This window comes from Bos mutus, chromosome 3, assembly GCF_027580195.1.
Source record: "Bos mutus isolate GX-2022 chromosome 3, NWIPB_WYAK_1.1, whole genome shotgun sequence".
NCBI lineage: Eukaryota > Metazoa > Chordata > Mammalia > Artiodactyla > Bovidae > Bos > Bos mutus.
The window spans coordinates 17,414,360-17,434,974 of record NC_091619.1 but is presented as its reverse complement, the minus strand read 5'-3'; the positions used below and the strand labels follow the sequence as shown (position 1 = coordinate 17,434,974).

Below are 20,615 nucleotides of genomic sequence, written 5' to 3'. Positions count from 1 at the left end.
TGGAGGAGGAGAGATCCACTTCTGGAAGATGCTTAACCCAGAGTTTCTGACATGAGTTCAGACTCCCTGCCCTTGCATCGAAGCTATCCTTGGAGGGAACCAGAAATTGCCAGGTTAGAAAGGAGGTGGAAAAGAGCCATGAGAGGGCAGAAACCTCATTAACATGTTTTCCCCTCCTTTTAAAGCCAAGTTCCCCCACAATTATAAAGTCCTTTTTATTAGTCAAAATCACAAACACCTCGATTAAAAGGATGGAATACACCACCCTCAGCAGAAAATGATACAGTTTATAGAAAACCTCCCCGCCCCCCACACACCCCAATTAAAAACTAGAAAAAAATCTGCCCTCCTTCCCTGTGATGTCATGGTAGGCTGACTCCTCCAGGAGCACTGCAACTCTGGAGTGGGCCAGCTCCCCGCAGCACCCTCCACTTCACCTTGGGGAGAGGAGGGATGCTGGTGGTCAAGGAGGTTAAAACATTAGTTCCAGTAATACCAGTTCCCAAACATGCACTTCCTTCCTTTCCCCCAAAGTCTGGGACCAAGGGGAAAGCTGGACAGTTATAAGCCCAGTCATAAGGAGCAAGTTGAGGAGGGAAAATACAGTCCCAGGAGGTTAGGAGAAGAATTCCAACATACCTCCTCCCTCCCCCCACTCAAAAAAAAAAAAAGGCAATTTGGGGTCTTTATCACACCAAAAATAGTTCCCCTCAGACCTGAGAAAAAGACCAAGATGTCCAGTCTGGGGAGGGGGTACTGGGAAACTCAGAGCTCGTCTACCCTTGAACCTCCATTGACTTCATCTCCACGGCAATGGCTAAACTAGGTCCCTTTTCTTGGCCACCTGCACTGTCCAGAACTGGAGATGGAGAAATACAGGGCGAGGAGATCAGGAGGGCACCCCAGGCCCAGGGGTCCCCCCCAAGGTTCCCTCAGTCCTCGGGTGGGATGCGCAGGGCAGAATACACCATCACCCGACTGTCCTCCTGCCGTCGGCCTGCAGAGGGGAAGGGGGGTGAGTCTTGGGCAGGGTGAGGGCAGAGCACTGACACATGGGGAGTCCTGGACAACACGGGGAAAGGGGAGTCCCCAGATGGTGGGGACAAGTGCAGATTCAAACCCGCCAGTCACTGACTGGCTGAACCCAGACTGCTCCTGGTAAAGCCTAGAGACTAAAGGTCACACACGAGTGGACAAAGCAAGACCCTGAAGGTGGTGGAACAGACCGACGAGGAGACAGAGAATGCTGGGCAATGGACCGGGCTGGGGCTGGGCTCAGTCATGGGCAGTGGGCAGGCAGGTGGGATCTGTCAGGCGATCGGTCCAGGTAGTCAGTCCTTACACGAGAGACTGCGCTGGATACTTCGGAAGGACCCTCCAGCTGTGATGAAGGCCCAGAGCCCCATGGAAATAGTGACTGCATAGATGGGCAGCAGGCTGGCCTCATACCAGGGGTTCAGGAATGTCTGGTGATGGGGGAAGAATAGAAAAGAAGTTAGATTCTCCCTCTAATCCCTATATTCCCATTGTGCCTTTGACCCAAATCTCCCTAGAGATCTCCCTCAAATCCCCCAGTCCTTCAGAGCACCAGTAAGTATCTTGTGATGTTCAACTCTCCCAAAGATTTCTGCTATTCCTGCTCACCTCAGGCCATCTGCATTATGGTTTGATTAATTCATTCAAAGTCCTCCCCAGAGAATCCCCAGAGCAGGATATACAATTGATGCTGAGCTGAGAGATGTCTCAAGACTCACCTTTCTGCCTCCTCTCAAGACAGATTTTTAAATGTTAAGAAGTGAGGATGTATTTCCCCTCCATCCCACTCACCATTAAGTTCTTTTCTCTCTAACTCAGGCCCCTGTCCCCAACTCACCAGTCCTGATGTCAGTAGGTGACTCCCAACCACCAGGCCCAAAGCCCAGTACCGTCTCCTCTCACAGGCATCAAAGAACACAACTCCCCAAAAGGTATGGAGCAGGATAATGGCTGCTGTCAGAAAGGCTGCAGGGGGGAGATGGGGATGAGATACATCCCTCGTCTTCTCCCAGCCTCCTGAGATGCTGAGCCAAAGAAGTCTTCCAGGGAGGGCCAGTAAATCAGGTCAGGGCTAAGGGATGGATGGGGCAGGACGGCAAGAAAAGAAAGTGGACCTTACCTGAAGTCAAGAAGTAATAGGGTGAGTCTCCGTGGATCCCAACCACACCTGGCCCAAGTGCATCAGCCAAAATATTGATAACAGAGAAGACACCACTGATGATACCGAAGGAAAGACCAGAAACTGGGGGGAGGGAGGGTCTCATCAATGCCAGAGATCACTACAGCCTGACTGCCAGTGATCCCTCCCCATTCTCAGGCACAAGTTCCCCCCCACCTTCTCTCCCTCCAGGCAACCTATCCTTGGAAGTCAGGTGTGAAGAAAAACAAGAAGCCACTTAGGACATGTGGATGTTTAGAGGCTTCCCTGGGAGAGACGAGTGTCCAACTCCCTCCTCCAGTCCTTCTCCCTTGGCTCACCACCATAGGCCATCTGGCGGATGGAGATGGGTGATCTTCCGTCCTCACTCAGCGATGCTAACCCTTCATCTGCCTTCCTGGGGTGTGGTGGGGTGGGTGGGACAGGGGAAACATGAGGGAGGGCAGGAATCTCCTTTCCCTCTAATGTCTTCCCTTAGTGCTTCCTCGTCCAAACCACCACCCAGCGTTGCCCCATTTATAGTTCAGTCCTCTGCCCTTCTCCCCTTCAGACCATCCCATCTTCTTACTTAAGCAGCTTGTAGTAGGCAAAGCGGAACACCTCCTGTAGAAGGACGGAGACTGCAGCACCAAATATCAGAAGGCCATACTGGAGCCGGGCATCTGACCGGTCGGTCACATGGACCAAGATGAACCAGACCACAGAGGCCAGGAGCAGGGAGACCAGCCAGAAAAATGCCCTAAGGAAAGACAAGGGCAATCAGACAAGCAAGGGTAGAGGGCATCCTGAGAAATCAAAGAGGGAAACCAATCAAGGCTGCAGCATAAAAAGCGGAACTTAGACTTCCGGATGGCCAGGGAGACAAGGAGGAGATAGGATAGGTGTCTCCACCAAGGGAGTTTGTAGGGATCTGAATGCAGGGGAAGGCTTAGAAATCTGATTAAAGGGTCTGCAGAGCTATGAAAGCCAGAGTGTAGGAGCACAAGAGGGCGAGGTATCCATTCCTGGATACTCCCGTAGGGACGGGTGAGGTCAGCACAGCCCCTTCACTAGTCTTGGCCCTGGGCCTCCTCTGACGTCGCCAGGAGGAGTATAGGAGGAATCTGTGCGATCCCTGCAAGGCGGAAACCAACTGCGGGAAAGGGCAAATCAATCAGATCCCTTCCCAATCTTCACCTCCAACTTGTCTCCCCCTACTAAGGCTTCCCTTGGAGCGTCCCAGGTGGCCCTGCTAATGCAGCAGACTCAGGAGACGCGGTTTCCATCCCTGCGTAGGGAAGATCCCTGAAGTAGTATCTTCAGTACGGCAACCCACTCCAGTATTCTCGCCTGGAAAAATCTCATGAACAGAAGAGCCTGGCGGGCTACAGTCCATAGGGTCGCAAAAGAATCGGACACCACTGAGCAGGAGCAAGACTCAGGTTCCCAGGCTCGCCCCAGGTCCTCAAGCTCCTTTCGGATCTCACTCTTCGGCGTCCTTCCGCGTCTCCCCAACCCCCTAACTTACCCGGCGACCAAGATAATGACGCGAAGCGGGTCTCCAGCCACAGTGATCAAGAAAAGCGCAAAGGCCGGGCCGAAAGCGACGAAAGTGCATCCAAAAAACACTGCGGCCCCCATGGCTGGGCAGCTGGGGGCGGGGTGGAGACCCGGCCAAGAGAGGGGAAGGGGAGGAGCACGCCAGCTAGGGTGTCCGGGTGGGGTAGCGACGCGACCCCGTGAGGGGCGCGGTGCAATGTCACCCCCGGACCCCCAGGAAGGCGGGGATACCGAAACCCCAGACACAAGTCCGCGCGACTTCCTCTACGGAAGCCGAGGAGGGAACAAACCCCTTTGCAGCCTCATGGCCACCTCCCATCTAATCCCCACCCCCTGGAGGCCAATGGAGGGAGAATCCGTAGGGGCGGAGCTGTGGGGGTGGGGCGTGGCTTCACGACCTGCTGGGAGTTGTAGTCCAGGTTTCCTTGCCCTGGACCTCGGACCTGGGAGTGGCTCCTGCCGGTTAAAGCAGTGGGCTGGGCCCGGCCCAGGTTCCTTGGTTCGGTTCGGTTCGGCCTTGGTCGCTGTTTCTTTTCGTTATTTTATGGGGCAGAGTGGTAGCACTCCTACCTCTTCTTGAAGACCTGCAGAGGGGGAAGATCCTGTTAGAAACTAAAGAACAAATACAAAGAAATCACAGGATAGAGGATGCCGGGAGATAGGGACGGGTATTGTTCTTACTTGAATGAGAGGAAATGAGCTGGAGATACTGCCCAAGAAATGAAGGTTACACTTAAAAGTAGGTGCGCTTTGAACAGGCTAGTGTAGGAAACATACAATACAGTGTCGCTAATGAAGCTTTCATCTGTAATGACAAGCGAATAAGAAAGAAGTTTAAAAGAAGCCTGGATAGCAATGTTAGGTAGGTTAGAGGGGATTTTGAGTTAGAATTGGGAGTTAAAGCTGTTTGTAAAAAGCAATTATAGCTGTGGAGTTGAAGGAAAACTATCCCCCTCCCCCCCCACACCACCAAAGTTACTCAGTTCCTTTTATGTCATACTTCCTCTATTTATTTTCTGAAAATGAACATCAGTGGTGTCTTTTCCTCAGACTGGGGGAAGGGAAGGCACAAGGGATGCCTTTTAGAGAGAAAGAAAGTTAAAATGTAAGAGGGTACTGTAACTTCATAGCAGGGTTAGTCCTTAGGGAGGATGTTTTGGCAAAAGAGTGCCAGGATGGGAAGGTGAGGGAAACCAGAACATTGCTTTTGAGAAAGTTATCAAAGTACCCCCAAAATACTATAAAAATTGTTCAAAGAGAGCCAGCCTTCCTTTCTTTCTGGAAGTGATTTATGGCAATGCATAGAAGTATATCCACATAAGAGTTTTACATTTTTTTCTAGAAAATTCTGGAAAGGAGCCAAAGGAGTAGATTATATAGAATTATATGAGAACAAACCATGCAAATCTGCCGCCAATAAGGTTGAGAGGGTGGGAGCATCCTGGTTGGTAGTCAAGACTCTGTATTGTCTTGCTTCTGAGCATAGCAATCCAGAAGAGATGCGGATAAGACATCATTTCTTCTCTGAGCTGTTATCACAGCATCTTCTGACTTAGGAACAGGTGCCAAACCTATCTTGTTCATTAGTGTTTCCACGGAGACTTGCATAGTGCCTAGCTCATAGTAGATGTTGAATAGATGTTTATTAACTCCCTTAAAAAAAATTCTTTATTTCCTTGCCTCTGAACCCTGAATTGCCTGTCAGACTAGGCCTAGCACACTGTGCCCAGCAATTTGTCACTAAATGTTTCTACACTGAATGGAATGAAAATGGGAACTATAAAAGCAGAGAGAAGGATAAGATGAACTCCACCCCTGTAGGCTAGGAGGAAGGGAACACACCAAATGACTGAAAGGGGAGAAGAGGTGTGGCATATACCTCAGGGAAAGAGTACCTGCTTCCTCCCTTCTCCCATCCTGTGTGCAGAAACTTGAGAAAGGGGTGAGTTGAGGTCAGTACTTAGCAGAGAGGAAGGAACTAGTCTTGACTGAAAGTTTTTTTTTTTTTTTTTAAATCAGAATCGATGCAGCAGGTGCTTGTAGAGTCGGATGGTGATGTTGACACTGCTCCCATACTTCGTAGTCTGAGATAAGCAGGGATAGGGAATTGTTCTCACTCTATAAAAAATGCTTATTCCTTCCGCAGAATATTTTGACTGTGAAGAAAGAGACTGTGATGAAGCCTCAGAAAGAAGGGCAGTTCTGGAGAGGATAGTCAGGGACAGTGAGAGGGAGAGTGAGCTTTTTGTGAGGACTGGGAATAAGGAAGGAAAGTAGGGGACAGGGGAAATTTCAAGGTAAGCTGGGTTTTTTGTTGTTGGTTGGTTTGTGTGTTTTGTTTTTCAGAAAGTGGCAGCAGGTGGCCTGATTGGATCTGATCTAGGGCCAGGGAGTCTCAGTGAACATGTTCCCATCAAAATTCACTCTGTCTCTCTAATCTGGGCCGCTGTGACTGAGAACTGCACCGGTAGTAGCTGATGGCCTAGCCAGGCAGCAAGTGGGCGGGAATTCCCCCCGTGGGAGAAGAGTTGCTGCAGCTCCTTCGCTGCTTTGGGGGAGGGCAGAAGGCGGGGTAAGTTTGGTGGGAAACGCTGCAATTTCCTTTTTACAAGGAGCTAGAGCAGAATCCAGAATGGATGTCCTCTTTGTAGCCATTCTTGCTGTGCCACTCATCCTGGGTAAGTTCACATCTCTCCCTGGGCTTTTGAGCCAGGTCTTCTAACCATAAATGGGGAGAAACCATAAATGGTGGGAGAAAAGCAAATGAGAGGGCAGGAGGTGCAGTTCAGTAAGGAGGGATAACACTCTCCCATCGGAGTTAGATGTCAGGGGCAGAGGGAGGACCTGGAAATTAGAGACAGGAAACGGGGAGGAGAGCAGAGTCCTGTCAAAGAAGAGACAGCTGGTGCGGATGGAGCCCCAGACATGGGGAGGTTCTAACAAGAGTGAATTCAGCTCGCCATCATCACAGACTTCAGTGAGATGAGAAGGACTAAAGTGAGAGTGGACTGAGGTGGACTCCTTGAAGGTGGAGCAGTCTGAAACTATCGAGGGAAGCCAGGGTATCTTCTTTGCCATAGAGCTGGAGAAAAAGCCTTGTATTAGTAAAGACCCAGGAGGGCTGACCTTTAGAATACTGAGTACGGGCTGCCTTCAGTGACAGGGTCCCAGAAGTAGCTTGGCTTCTTCCCTGCTTTGTTCCCAGTCTTCCAGGTGCTCTCATTGTTTCCTTTTCCTCCAGACTGTTGTGTCACTGCTTGGGGTTAAGAGAGCGAATTCAAGGAGTTTAGAAAAGATTAGCAGGAGGCCTAGAATTCCTGACCCAGTCCTGTCAAAGCCACATATTTTTAATCCTGGGAAGGAAGAAAAACTAAGGCAGATGGTTCATTTAGTCTGTCTGACTCATTCGAAGAAAGCGGGTGTTAACTGTGTTGTTCAGAGATATCCTGGTAGTTAGCATTGAAAGGAGAACCAACGCCCAAGTCCAAAAGCCTAAGGCCGTGTGTATTAGTTAATTGTGAGGAATACTGCTAAGAGGAGATCGCTCACAAATACAGTAGGTCTGGAGCATAATACTGAGAAGTAGATTTGGAGGTCTTAATTTCTGGTGTCTCCCTGCTTCCTACGTTTTTAAGGCTTCGTTTGGGTTCCAGTATGTGAAGGGACCCATTTTCAGTTCTGGGGATTCCCGGGTTGAAAGGGCACAGAGTAACAGGCCTTGTCAGCATTAAGGAGCCCGGAAGACTGAGAAGAGTTTAGAGATACAGAGGCAGGGAGATAAGAGAGGGGATGCAGAGACAAAGAATACTGATAGAGCTGAGGTCAGCGTCTGGTGTCTGTGTTGCTAAGGCTTTCCAGATGCCTCTTGACCTCTAGTCCTTGTCCTAGGACAAGAATATGAGGATGGAGAAGAACTGGAAGAGGATGAATATTATCAGGTGATCTATTATTACACAATCACCCCCAGCTATGGTGAGTACATATAAGGTTCTGATCCTTCACAGGCTGGAGAGAGGTTTGGGAGCTACTCAGTTCGGAGACTCTGACTTTTCCTTTTGCAATGGCATAACTAGATCAGAGAGAAATTTGGCTCTGAGCAAAAGCCATCAAACTCATGATGTTATTTCTCAGACTGGTGATCCTTTAGAAACAAATCTGTGCATGATTTTAGATATCAGGTTGAAAATATAAATGCATACACATTCACAAACATTTTTAACATTAGAGTTTGTTGTGTGCATCTGCTTAGTCGCTCAGTCCTGTCCGACTCTTTGCGACCCCATGGACTTTAGCTGATCAGGCTCCTCTGTCCATGGAATTTTCCAGGCAAGAATACTAGACCTGGTTGTCATATCCTACGCCAGGGTATCCTCCTGTCCCGGGGATCAACCCAAATCTCTGCATCCCCTGCATTGGCAGGCGGATTCTTTACCACTCTGTCATCTGGGAAGCCCTTAAAGTTTGTGGAATTATATTATACCGGTTAATTTTATAACTTGAGCAAACTGAAGTATTTCTTCCTCTTCTCTTTTCTGGATCTAGTGCTACCTTTCTGATTTGTAACTACTTATTTTTTTTCTCCTTCCCAGATGAGTTTGGTGTGAACTTCACTGTTGATTACTCTATGTTTGAGTCAGAGAACACAGTGGTGAGTGACATCTACATGATCCTCTAGGAGGATCAGGATAGGTAGCAGTTAAAAAGAAACTAGACATTGTTGAAATGTGAATAATGAACAGGAATAAAAACTAGTTAGGTGAAGCGAAACTAGGTAGTGAATCTGAAACAAATATGTTAACCACAGCTGGGAATGAAGCCAGAATGCAGTAGGTTTGCTACGACACTGAAAGGGAGGAACAGTCCTCGAGTCAAGGGAGTTGGTGAATGGGGTGGGTACATAATCCATGCAAACGTGAAGTAGGAAAAATCCCTGAGTGTAAGTCTTGGATGAGGGGTTGGAGGGAAGAAGAGGTGGTGAAGTAAAAAAGAAATCTAAATAGAGAATCTATGAGGATGTTGAACGGAGGCAATGATAACTCTGTTTCCTAATCCTACGGAGGGCAGAACAGGTTGGATGAGAAGGTGGAAGCATCAGAGACTACCATTAGTTACGAAACAGACCGCGCTGACCATCAGAAGCCTGTAATAGAGAAACCAGTGACAATGGAACCAGTGAGTGGATTGGGGATAAGGGGGGGAGGGAGACAGACATCCCTTACCCTGGATGGATCCCCAGACTGGTGACGTGGAGCAGAGGGAAGCTTTGGTGGATGGGGGAACCAAATAACTAGTACTACAATGCACGTGTTCGTCTCAGATTGGCCATCATTTCTTTCACGGAGATTTAATACTAACCTTGTATACAGAACACAGGGAAGAGTTGGTGCAGTTAAATTTCAGTTGAATAGTGTTTAATGTGTTTATATACAAATACAGAGTCTAGTGCTCTGTCATGTCCAACTCTTTGAGGTTTTGTGGTCTGTAGCCCACCAGGCTCCTCTGTCCATGGAATTTTCCAGGCAAGAAATACTGGAGTGGGTTGCCATTTTCTTCTCCAGGGATCTTCCCCACCCAGGGACTGAACCCCTGTCTTTTGTGTCTCCTGCACTGGCAGGCAGATTCTTTACCACTTGGCCACCATGTTTTTGTAACCTATGTGTAAAGCTGCTAAGGATGTTGCTGCTAATGAAAAATAAATCTATGATGTTATGGTCCTCAAAGTATTCATAAAACTTTATGAAACATTTGGAACAAAATGGAAAGGTTTTTAACAGTGTTAAATTGCATACAAATTTGACAGCATACAACAAACAATTGTACAGGTTGAAGTTGTCTGGAAGACTCTCAGAAGATGACTGTGCTTGAGATACTTATTTGAAGAATAGGTGAGCTTTTGATTGGCAGTAAGTTATAAAAGGTTGAAAGCAATTCGGAAGAAGAATAGTTCTTCCAAGAGTGAAAGAGCTGCACAGACAAGGAGGATGGAACAAGAAGGGTATATTTAGTGGTTGAGGTATGATTGAAGGAGATGGTATACGAAAAGGAACAATAGGAAATTAACAAGTAAAATGTTCAAGGATACATGTATTTGCTTGGTAATTTCACATATGGGAACACAGGGCCAAATTACAGAGTCTGAAGTGTCAAGGTAAATTTCAGACTTATAAACAATAGGGGGCCTAGTATGTTCTCCCAAGTGCTAAATGCACCATGAAAGTGGTATTTTTGAAAAATGATTTATCTGGTCGTATGAAGGATTCAATGGACTGGAGAGAAATTAATGAGATTTGCATCCATTAAAGGTCTGGATGAGGGAAGTGGCATTTTGTTTGTTTGTTTGTTTATTCTTGGCTGTGCTGAGTCTTCAGGGCTTCTCCTTGCAGTGGCTTCCCTTGTTGCAGAGCACAGGCTCTAGGGCAAGCAGGCTTCAGTAGTTGCAGCTCCTGGGCTCCTGAACACAGGCTCAATTGTTGTGGCCCACAGGCTTAGTTGCTCCAAGGCATGTGGGATCTTCCCGGATCAGGTATCGAACCCATGTCTCCTGCATTGACAGGTGGATTCTTTGCCACTGAGCCATCAGGAAAACCCCAGAAGTGGCATTTTTAATGGAGCAGAGAAAAATAAACACTTTGAAGAAAATGCCTTGCTTCAATGATAATTTCATATGGGCAATAAATAAGGGAGAAGGAAATGGCAACCCACTCCAGTATTCTTGCCTGGAGAATCCCAGGGATGGGGGAGCCTGGTGGGCTGCTGTCTATGGGGTCGCACAGAGTCGGACATGACTGAAGCGACTTAGCAGCAGCAGCAGCAAAATAACTTGAGTTTTAAAAATAACTTTAAGTTTTAAATATGGGCATCTCGGAAAATGGTTGACTGAAATGGGAACTGTGATCAGAGATCACAGTGATCAGAGTAATTTAGGGGGGGAGTTATAAATTTGGTATTGGCCAAGTTGAATTTATGGTCACAGCCTATGCTGCTGCCTATGCTCCAGCTCTAAGTGCAAAGTTATGAATGCAGACAAGCTCAGTAGATCCAGTATTTACAGAATACGGAAAGGCCAATGACTGTGCCTTTAGTTAGTAGGAGAGGAATCAACCAAGGAAAAGGAAACAAATTGATTGGAGAGGTAGGTAGATAGCCAAATTTGTATTATCGAGTCTAGAAGAGAAAGTTTAATATAGTCAGTCAAAAGCTACCAATAAGTCAAGAAGGAGGTCATCGATAACCACAGAGAAAGCAGTTTCAATTGAGTGGTTGTACCAAAAGCTACTTTCTGTGGCATTAGAGAGGAAATATATTGTGAGGAAGTGGAGGGAGAGGATAGACCAACTAGCTGAGAAATCTGGTAATGAAAAAAGAAACAGATGACTTCCTTGAAAGTCCAACAGCTAAGACTCTATGCTTCCAATGCAGGGGTATGGGTTCAATCCACGGCTGGGGAACTAAGATCCCCCATGCCATGAGGTGTGGCCAAAGAGAGAAAGAGAGGAGCAACAACTAGAAAGGGCCACAGAACCAATGCAGTCTGAATACAGTTGTACATAGATGGGAGGAATCGGTAGGAATGGAAAGCTGATGACTGACAAGGACAGATAAATATTTTAAAGTATATAGTAGGCTCCCTTTTGGAGAAGGAAACGGCAACCCACTCCAGTATTCTTGCCTGAAGAATCCTGTGGACAGAGGAGCCTGGTGGGCTGCCATCTATGGGGTCGCACAGAGTCGGACACGACTGAAGCAACTTAGCATGCATGCATGCATGCATTGGAGAAGGAAATGGCAACCCACTCCAGTATTCTTGCCTGGAGAATCCCAGGGATGGGGAGCCTGGTGGGCTGCTGTCTATGGGGTCGCATAGAGTCGGACACAACTGAAGTGACTTGGCAGCAGCAGGCTCCCTTTAGATTGTAAACTCTGTGAGGGTAGGACCAATGTCTTAATCATATTATCCCCCTATGTGGGCTTCCCCAGTGGCTCAGCAGTGAAGAATCTGCCTGCAAAGCAAGAGCCACAGGAGACCCAGGCTCGATCCCTGGGACAGGAAGATCCCCTGCAGAAGGGCACAGCAACCCATTCCAATATTCTTGCCTGCAAAATCCCATGGACAGAAGAGCCTGGTGGGCTACAGTTCATATGGTCTTAGAGACCCAACTGAAGTGACTTAGCATACATGGCACCTGTGCCTGAACCTGGTGCCTCAGACAGTAAAGAATCTGCCTGCAATGCAGGAGACCCAGGTTCAATCCCTGGGTCAGGAAGATCCCATGGAGAAGGGAATGATTATCCACTCCAGTATTCTTGAAAATTCCATGAACAGAGGAGCTTGGTGGGCTGTAGTCGATGGGGTTGCATAGTCGGACACTACTGAGTGACTAATATGGCACCTAGCACGGTGACTAGCACAGTCATGTACATAGGTTAAGAAACAAAAAACATGTCACTGAATTGAGTCAGGCCTCCCTAGCATGGTCAGGAATGACTGAAAGGCACAGGGGAAAGGACTTCTTATAGTGATGGGGAGGAGGGCTGGATCTTTCTCTAAGCTCAGAGGAAAGAAGACAGAGGTTGGCATAAAGAGATGGTTATCTTTCCAGAGTGGGAACTGGGTGGTGGGAAGGATGATACTAGCCTCCTATGAGGGGATGTCTGTATTTTAGCAGAGTCCAGATCTGAATGACGCTGTATCCGGTCTGCAGAGTCCTGGTCCACTCCTCCTGTCCTGGGCCCTCATTCAGGGGGTGATGTATTTCCTGTAAAAGGTAAGAGTGCAGCCACTGGCCTTGGGGGAGTTTTGAAGTTTTACCAGTATCTCCAGCTAGTGTTCCCAGCCTGGTCAATTCTCAGCTGCTTAAAGGAAGAGGGATCACATTTAGAAAAAGCTTATCTAACTAAGGAGGTTTAGGAGATGTTAAGGCAAAGGCCTTTGTAATAAGAGTCATTACTTTTTCTGAACTGGGATGATTTCAGGACCTCCTACAGCAGAAGCAGGTGGAAGGGACAAGAAACTTCTCCAGGTTTCCAGTCTGCCTTGAGGAATCAGAGCTGGTTTCGGCCTGGACTGGTTTAAGGTTCTGCAGGTGCCAGAGGGCAAAATGAGAGGGGCCCTGCAACCTGACAGAGTTGAGAGGCTGAAGTTCAGAAGCAGGGGCAGGAAAGGAAGGAATTTAAGTTGGTAACCACAATAAGAGGCATGAAGAAGTTTAGCAGAAGGAAGGAATGAAGGAGGGAGACACATCTAATAGATGTCATGAGGAAATCTAGCTCAAAATATAAAATCCGGGCAGTTTCCATAGAGGTGGGAGATCCTGGAAGGTTTCCTGAGTTCCCTGACCCTGATTTTCCACAAACCGCCTCCTCTCCCGATTTTTTTTTTTAGGAGAAGGAAGACTCGTTGATGGGGATTTGGGAAGAGGAGAGTAGAAGATTAAATAAATAAATGAAGTAATCTGGTTACTCTCTACTCCTTTATGAGGGCCAGTTCTAAAGCCACAACACTGAAGAGAGCACCAGGATATGTGGGAAGGATGGATTAGAGACGGAGCTCAGTTCAGCCGCTCATTCATGTCGGACTCTTTGCGACCCCATGAATCACAGCACTCCAGGCCTCCCCGTCCATCACCAACTCCTGGAGTTCACTCAAACTCTTGTCCATCGAGTCAGTGATGCCATCCAGCGACCTCATCCTCTGTCGTCCCCTTCTCCTCCTGCCCCCAATCCCTCCCAGCATCAGGGTCTTTTCCAGTGAGTCAACTCTTCGCATGAGGTGGCCAAAGTACTGGAGTTTCAGCTTTAGCATCATTCCTTCCAGTGAACACCCAGGACTGGTCTCCTTTAGGATGGACTGGTTGGATCTCCTTGCAGTCCAAGGGACTCTCAAGAGTCTTCTCCAGCACCACAGTTCAAAAGCATCAATTCTTCGGTGCTCAGCTTTCTTCACAGTCCAACTCTCACATCCATACATGACCACTGGAAAAACCATAGCCTTGACTAGACGGACCTTTGTTGGCAAAGTAATGTCTCTGCTTTTCAATATGCTGTCTAGGTTGGTCATAACTTTCTTCCAAGGAGTAAGCGCCTTTTAATTTCATGGCTGCAGTCACCGTCTGCGGAGTTAGGTGACAGTAGACTTAAGAGGGAATTATTAGGACCTTGGGGAGGGGGGTGGAACTTAAATTTTGGGAAGAACAGAGAAAAGCACCCACAAACAGGTTTATTCACAGCCTATAATTCCCTCTAATTCTACCGTTTTACCTTATCATATACAGGATTGAAACAATATGCTTGGAGAAAGTTGAAGTAGAACCCTTTTATCCTTTTTATAAAATAAGCACTGTTGTTAAACAAACATAAACCATCAAAAGCTACTTAGAACAGATTTTAAAAATTCACACCCTTGTCTACTTACTTTCCCCACCCCTACCCCCTGCCCTCCGCCTCTAAATATGTACCTTTTTCAGTTAGTAATTAGGGCATGCAAGGACAAACTTAAAATTTTTTTCCCCCCCTTTATCCTTGCGACCCTAATCAGAACTAGGCTGCCCCCTTGTGGTCTCTTCAATGTTACAGCTTTAATCAGCCCACAGTCCCTGAGTCCCCGTCCCCTTCTCTCCACAGTGCTCTCAATACTGCAAGGGGCGTTCCCTGGTTGCTTAGTGGTTAGAACTCCCGAGCTTTCACTGCTGTTGCCCGGGTTCAGCCCCTGGTTGGGGAACTGAGATCCTGCAAGCCTCCCGGTGGTGCAGCAAAGAAGAAAAAAAAAACAAACCTGCAAGGGGCAGTGAATAGTAAACTCCAGACTTTGCCACCCTCCCTTCTTCAAATCTTCTCTAGAGGACCAATGAAGAAACTAAAGCTGAACAAAGGCATAATCTAGGAAATCAGAGACCTACCCGCCTCCCCATTCCTTGTGCTAAGTAAAATAGAATTAAGGGCACAGGGCCTGAGGAACCCGGGTAGAAGTCAGGAACAACCCGGCTGGGCTTTGACCTCTAGATTGATGGCGGGCTGGCATCTGAGCTGGTAACGTGCGTGGCGGGTTATATAAGGAAAGGGCTGGAGGAGCCGCCCCAGTGGGAGCCGGGGAGAGGACGCGGTGTTCTCGGCAGAAGTCCCCACCCTCCTCACCCAACAGGGCAGGAGGCACCCAACTTGTAGGATAAGGAGGAGGAGGGGAGAGTGAAACAGAGACCGGGGAGTCACGAGGGCTGGGCCACGGAGAGCGGAGGGGGGAGGGGGGAGGAGGAGGATACACAGTGGCACACGTCCATGTTCTCACACACACGTTGCAGACGCAAGTCGCTGACGGGTTCCACGTGCTGCACTTGTAAGCGGAGGCGCTGAAAAAGCGGGGACAGGGGTCGGTTACCAAGGAAGAACCAGAGTCCCACACGGCAAGGCTCACACCTCAGATCACACTACTAGTCTGCACACTCCAGCCGCGCGGCTTCAGCACACCACCACCCAATTTAAGGCCACGGGCTCCGCCCTTTTTCTCCCCTCCCTTCTTTTCCACTCTTTTTCCATCCTCCTCCTTTTCTCATCACCGGGTCCTCCTTGCTAGCCGCATGTAGGGGCGGAGCACAGAATACTTACCATCCAACCAATCGTCCCCTGAGAGCCGCTTTATTGGCCGAACCCCTGTATGCTGTAGCAAATGGGATGTGAACGTCAATAACGAGAGTCACGTGTCACCGGCTACACAACCAATGAGGGTGCGAGGTCTGTGTAAGCAGGGGGAAGGCACGTGCGGAGCTGCACGTGTCCTGGAGGGGGAAGGGGCGGGACCCAGTGGGAGGGAGCCGGAGGTGGGTAGCAGAGACTCGAGAGTCTGAGTAGGAGCTGCACACAGCCTGAACTGAACCAACTGACACAGGTGAGGAGACTCTGACGCCAGGGAGCGATCCGCGCGGGAGGATCAGACCCGGTGGGAGTGGGCTTAGGGACTCGTTGCAGATACTGGTATTGCAAGGATTCGCATCACGTGGCAGGTGCGACTGGAAGTGGTCCGTCGCAGGGATGGCGATCAGAAAGGTTGGGAAGAGGCGGGAGTTTCCTACAGGGTCCCTAGGTGGGTTCAAGTGCAGCAGATTTCCGGCTTGCTGGTGGTGTGAGCTCAGGTAGAGAGGCTCGCTACGGGGTTAGGATGAGACCAGAAAAGCGAACCGGAGAAAGGGGTCATATCATGTCATTTACTCTGAACTGAGGGAAGAAAGAACAGCCTGTGTCAGGCTAAGAGCTGCTCCGCAGAGGGCACAAAGGCAATCCAGGTTCTTAGTGGAGAGGGGGAGGTAGGGAAGATGACTTTTTCTATTGTGCCCGAGACAGGATAAATATTGGGAAGGGAGAGAAGAGATGTTATTATCGTATACAGTACACCCTACTCTCTCAGTCCATTTCCCAATCCTCAGATTCTGGTTTCAGACTCCCTCGCTTTGCTCTTCAGTTGCAGGTCCCGATCTTTGGGTACTCCGGGAGCTGCTCTCCAGACCCTGCTTCTGAACCTATGGATTCTCCATCTAGCGTTTCTTCCTATTCTTCCCACTCTGTTTCGTCCTCTTTTTCCACCTCCCCAGTGAACAGTGACTTTGGCTCCCCCTCCGATAGTGAGGGGGAGGACAAGTGGGCTCCTGGCCCCAAGCCAGACTCTGTTGGGCAGAAGGAAGGTTCTCGGCCCAGCCCTGGTCCTATCCGCTGCAGGCAACGACCCAAGGTTTCCAGTAACCAACATGTAGCATCTCACTCGGAACAGCGGGGCTTGGCTTCTTCTGTGTCAGGATCTGGGATCAAAAGATCAAGAGATGGTGAACTGGAGACCTGTATAAACATCCAGGGTTGTACCACAGAAGGAGACCTGCTCTTTGCTCAGAAGGTAAGAGAAAGCTGGGAAAAGGAGATGGGACCAGAGTGGCTTAGTATTCATTTGGTTGATAAAGACCCCACAAGGAGAGTATTGGCTCCCAGGGATGGAAAAATAAGTACTGGTGTGGGCAATTCTTGGTCTTCTCATACCATTTGTCCTATTTTCCTACAGTGTAAAGAGCTCCAAGGATTCATACCCCCTCTCACAGACCTACTGAAGGGGCTGAAGATGGGTCGATTTGAGAGAGGTAATTATCTGATTAGTTGCATTCATTTGAGCTAGGCTCATATCTGTCTCTGTCTCCACATGTGTTTTAAATGTGTATTTCTCATAAGTCTTTGGGGCCTAGATGATTCCGGTTTGCTCCTGTGACAATTTACTTAGGTGAATCGATTTTAACTCCCTTCTGTCTTTCCTTGCGCTCACTAAATTCTTGAATCTCAATCCTTGATCTCATCTTCTCTCTCCTAACCCCAGGATTGAGCACTTTCCAGCAGAGTGTGGCAATGGACAGGATCCAGCGTATCTTAGGAGTTTTGAAGAAGCCACAGATGGGGTAAGTCCCCTTCTTTTCTCTTCTTCATAAAGTGCTATTTCCAATCCTGTTCTGTGGCTTTTTTCACACCTAATGGCCTTTTTTTTAACTTTCCCTCACAGAGAACGTTATCTAGGAACTCTGTTACAGGTGGAAGGAATGTTAAAGACTTGGTTTCCTCATATAGCTGCTCAGAAATCATCATTGGGTAGTAGCAGGAACCAGCTGACCAAGGTGAGAACTTATTATCGGAGGAAAAGTTGGGGAAATAACCAAAGAAATGACGTGTACATACAGAAAGGGGCTCCCGCTCCCATTTTCTTCTGGGTCTTTTCATCTTTTCAATAAGTTTCTTTTCAAGGAAGAGAATGCCTAGATTCCTTCATAGTCTGATTTCTAGATGTTTTTTGGCTCTATTTTGTTTGGGTCATTTCTAAGAACTCTATGGAGTTTAACCCCATACCGTGTCTTGTAGCTTATCTGCTTTCTGTATAGATAACAGAAGACTTTTTACCTGGTCAAATGAATCATGCAGGAAGATTCCACAGCTTGTCTATGAAAATCTTTTCTCCTCTGCTGCTTCTAAGCTGCTTTTCCTCTCCTTTTTACTCCTACCGAAGGATCCTTGTATCCCTCTGGAAGCATGGGTATTGAGGAATGATCGCAGTTCTTAAGGAACTCAACACAGAAAATTAGAACTTAAAATACAAAAATTGGAAAATGATGATTCCAATTAAAAACTTTAGAAAGACGTTCTAAAATGAATTTGTTTATAAAGAGTGGAAATTTGTGAGACTGTTAGTTTTATTTTGTATACATCTGAATTGTTGTTTAGTTGCTAAGTCATGTCCGGACTGTAGCCGGCCAAGCTCCTCTGTCCATGGGTTTCCCAGCCAAGAATACTAGAGTCGGTTGCCATTTCCTTCTCCAGGGCATCTTCCCAACCCAGGGATCAAACCTGCATCTCCTGCATTGGCAGGCGGATTCTCTACCACTGAGCCACCAGGGAAGCCCTTAAATGTCTGAATAGCCAGTGCTATATAGTATGTGGTATATATAGTAGGGCTTCAAAAATTTGGTTACTAAAACTTTTACTTAATCATGGCCTGGCAGGAAATTATCTATTGCATAAAGCAAGGTATGTTAGCATTACAGAGTTCCCAAGGAAACCAAGATTTAAGCATCCAGGTGGAAGTAATCTGAAAGCTTTCTCACATAATTTTTTCTCTTTTCTTCCCTCTCCCTAGTATTTTCCAAGCCACCACAGTTATCCAGCTGCTTCCTCTCCTGCACCTTCCATGGAAAAGATGGACCAGACACAGCTAGGACAGCTAGTATTAAAACCAAAGCAGCCTTGGCACCTCACCGAATGGCCAGCTATGAACCTCACTTGGATCCACACTACTCCAATTTGCAATCCCCCTCTCAGTTCCCCAGGTACCATCTCCTTTAGCCATGGTCCTTTAGGCACTGGAACCAGCATTGGTGTCATCCTTTTCCTCCAGCATGGAGTACAGCCCTTGACTCACTCAGCCCCAATCACTCCAGTTCCATCTACGACAGCATCTCCTGTCATCCCTGGTAATCATCAGAAACTATCTGCAGAGGGGTCTCATTATCACAATTTTCCAGTAACTCTGCCATCAAACTGTAGCTGTGCCCTTTCCCCTCTTGGTCTACCTGCCTCGACCAGAGAGAGGACCACAGGACACCTGGAACAGATGAGAGGCCATCCTGCAGTTGCTCCTGCTGTCCATCCTCTCGACCCCTAATCCAGGACCTGAGACTGTAGTTTCTAATTTGTGTAAATATATGTCTCTCTCTTTTTTTTTTACTTTTAATGTGTGCATTTGTGTTGAAGAAAGAGAAATCCTTTATGATTAAATACATTTTATACCTAAAGAGTTTACTCACTGGGGGAAATTGAAACCTTTTGCCTCAACCTTTTTTCCTCTGACCTGCAGAAAAGAACGGGGAGGGAAATGTTTGTGAACCCAAGCTCCACCAAATTAGAGGTCTGGATGGGACAATATTATGTCCTGCGGGAGAGGAAAAGGGACTCTCTGCTGCTAAGTTCCTAGGAAACACCTTTGGGACAGTTAGGGGTTCAAAGCTGGGTCTGTTTTTTCATTCAGGCTCAGAGACTAGTACCTTTCCCTTTGTGTGTCTCATGCTTGTAACCTTCCAGCTGGTCCAGACTAGCAGGTTCTACCACTCAGGGGTAGCTCTTTGCTTCACTGGGAGCTGTTGATTCTTGTGGATAAATGCATAATGTAATGTACTGCTGTCAGGAAAGGGACACCAAAGCCAGAACAGCCACCGTGGTTGCTAGTTTTGAAGAGGAAGGGATGCCTTAGAACTGTCAGAATGGTGAGTCCTCTCAGATGCTGGGCCTAATCATTATTCAAAAGCTTCAGCTGTTAAATGTATGTTACCCAGTGTCATCAGACCACAAAAGTGAAGTCTGTGAATTTACTTACCTCTGCTCTTCTCCATGTATTGTTCTTTCTGATCTATCCCAGTTTCCATCACAACCATGTCCTCTCCCAGCCTTAGCGATGTATCAGGCTACCTTGTCATTTTACTTATATTGCATATTGGCTGCGTAGCATATTTCTCATAGCTAATTGTACATCTTTCACCTGTTTCTCAACTCTGTTCTCAGTAGATTATTGTCTCCTTTTATTTCAGACAACATGCTCTCTCTTCTAAGGCAAACTGCTCCAGTTGTGCTTTTGATTACCTTTCACCTCTGGAATTTCTGCTGAATCGTCCCTTCTTTACTTTGCAACTTCCGATTGTTATTGATTTGTTTATGCTTTCTTCCCTCCTGCAAGTATGATCAGGTACCCTCTTCGTGAAAATATCTCTTGACTCTACTTGCCCTCTTTCCCGTCTTTTTTCTCTAATTCTTTTTATTTATGTATGTATTTATTTAGCTGCACCAGGTCTTATTTGTGGCACCTGGGATCTTCATTGCGTAGGCTTAGTTGCCCCGCAGCCTGTGGGATCTTTGTTCCCCAACCAGGGATCGAATCTGTGGCCCCTGCATTGAAAGGTGGATTCTTAGCCACTGGACCACCAGTGGCTAAGGGGAAGTCCCTTTTCTTTATTCTTTAATTCTTGACAGAGTAGTCTAATCATACTCTTTCTGACTCCTTCCTATCACATAATCCTTAAATCTTACAGCCTAGCCTCCACCGCACCCTCTTAGTCACTAATGATCTTACAGAATTTGAGTATCATAAAGTAGCTTCCACCCAATCAATAGCTAGATCCAGGGGCTTTACAAAGGCTAGGTACTCAGTACTCTCAGAGTGCTCTTCTCCCTTGGATCCCATGTCAGCACACTATCCTAATTCTCCTCTTACCTATCTGGCAACAACTTCTATATCTCGTAATAGCCTCACTTCTGCCCACTCCAGAGTATGGGTGTTCCCTTAGGCTCAATCCTTGGCTCTTTAACTATATTCTTTCACTTC

General features: G+C 47.5%; 3 protein-coding genes across 6 annotated transcripts; 2 read left to right on the top strand and 1 right to left on the bottom strand.

Moving 5' to 3' along the window:
* Positions 1–25: 25 nt before the first annotated feature.
* Positions 26–4,040, bottom strand: APH1A (aph-1 homolog A, gamma-secretase subunit). Its single transcript, XM_070367177.1, has 7 exons — positions 3,702–4,040; positions 2,763–2,933; positions 2,518–2,591; positions 2,156–2,278; positions 1,874–2,001; positions 1,343–1,466; positions 26–997 (listed from the first exon to the last, which is right to left on the bottom strand). The coding sequence occupies exons 1-7, from the start codon at positions 3,812–3,814 to the stop codon at positions 933–935; spliced, it is 798 nt and encodes a 265-aa protein (XP_070223278.1). The 5' UTR covers positions 3,815–4,040; the 3' UTR covers positions 26–932.
* A 2,305-nt stretch (positions 4,041–6,345) lies between these two features.
* C3H1orf54 (chromosome 3 C1orf54 homolog) lies at positions 6,346–13,982 on the top strand. Of its 2 annotated transcripts, none has more exons than XM_014477984.2 (6): positions 6,346–6,411; positions 7,622–7,705; positions 8,323–8,381; positions 8,798–8,905; positions 12,400–12,498; positions 13,116–13,982. In XM_014477984.2, the coding sequence occupies exons 1-5, from the start codon at positions 6,366–6,368 to the stop codon at positions 12,493–12,495; spliced, it is 393 nt and encodes a 130-aa protein (XP_014333470.1). In that variant the 5' UTR covers positions 6,346–6,365; the 3' UTR covers positions 12,496–12,498; positions 13,116–13,982. The 2 variants fall into 2 exon arrangements, with proteins under 2 accessions (XP_014333470.1, XP_005894950.1); XM_005894888.3 differs by having other exon boundaries at positions 12,397–12,498; positions 13,116–13,979.
* Positions 13,983–15,509: 1,527 nt separating this feature from the next.
* Positions 15,510–18,974, top strand: CIART (circadian associated repressor of transcription). Of its 3 annotated transcripts, none has more exons than XM_005894892.3 (6): positions 15,510–15,611; positions 16,182–16,607; positions 16,770–16,845; positions 17,076–17,154; positions 17,256–17,367; positions 18,381–18,974. In XM_005894892.3, exons 2-6 carry the CDS (start codon positions 16,242–16,244, stop codon positions 18,903–18,905), a joined length of 1,158 nt encoding a protein of 385 aa, XP_005894954.1. In that variant the 5' UTR covers positions 15,510–15,611; positions 16,182–16,241; the 3' UTR covers positions 18,906–18,974. The 3 variants fall into 3 exon arrangements, with proteins under 3 accessions (XP_005894954.1, XP_070223274.1, XP_070223273.1); XM_070367173.1 differs by lacking the exon at positions 15,510–15,611 and adding an exon at positions 15,652–15,726; XM_070367172.1 differs by lacking the exon at positions 15,510–15,611 and adding an exon at positions 15,699–15,806.
* The last annotated feature ends 1,641 nt before the right edge of the window (positions 18,975–20,615 follow it).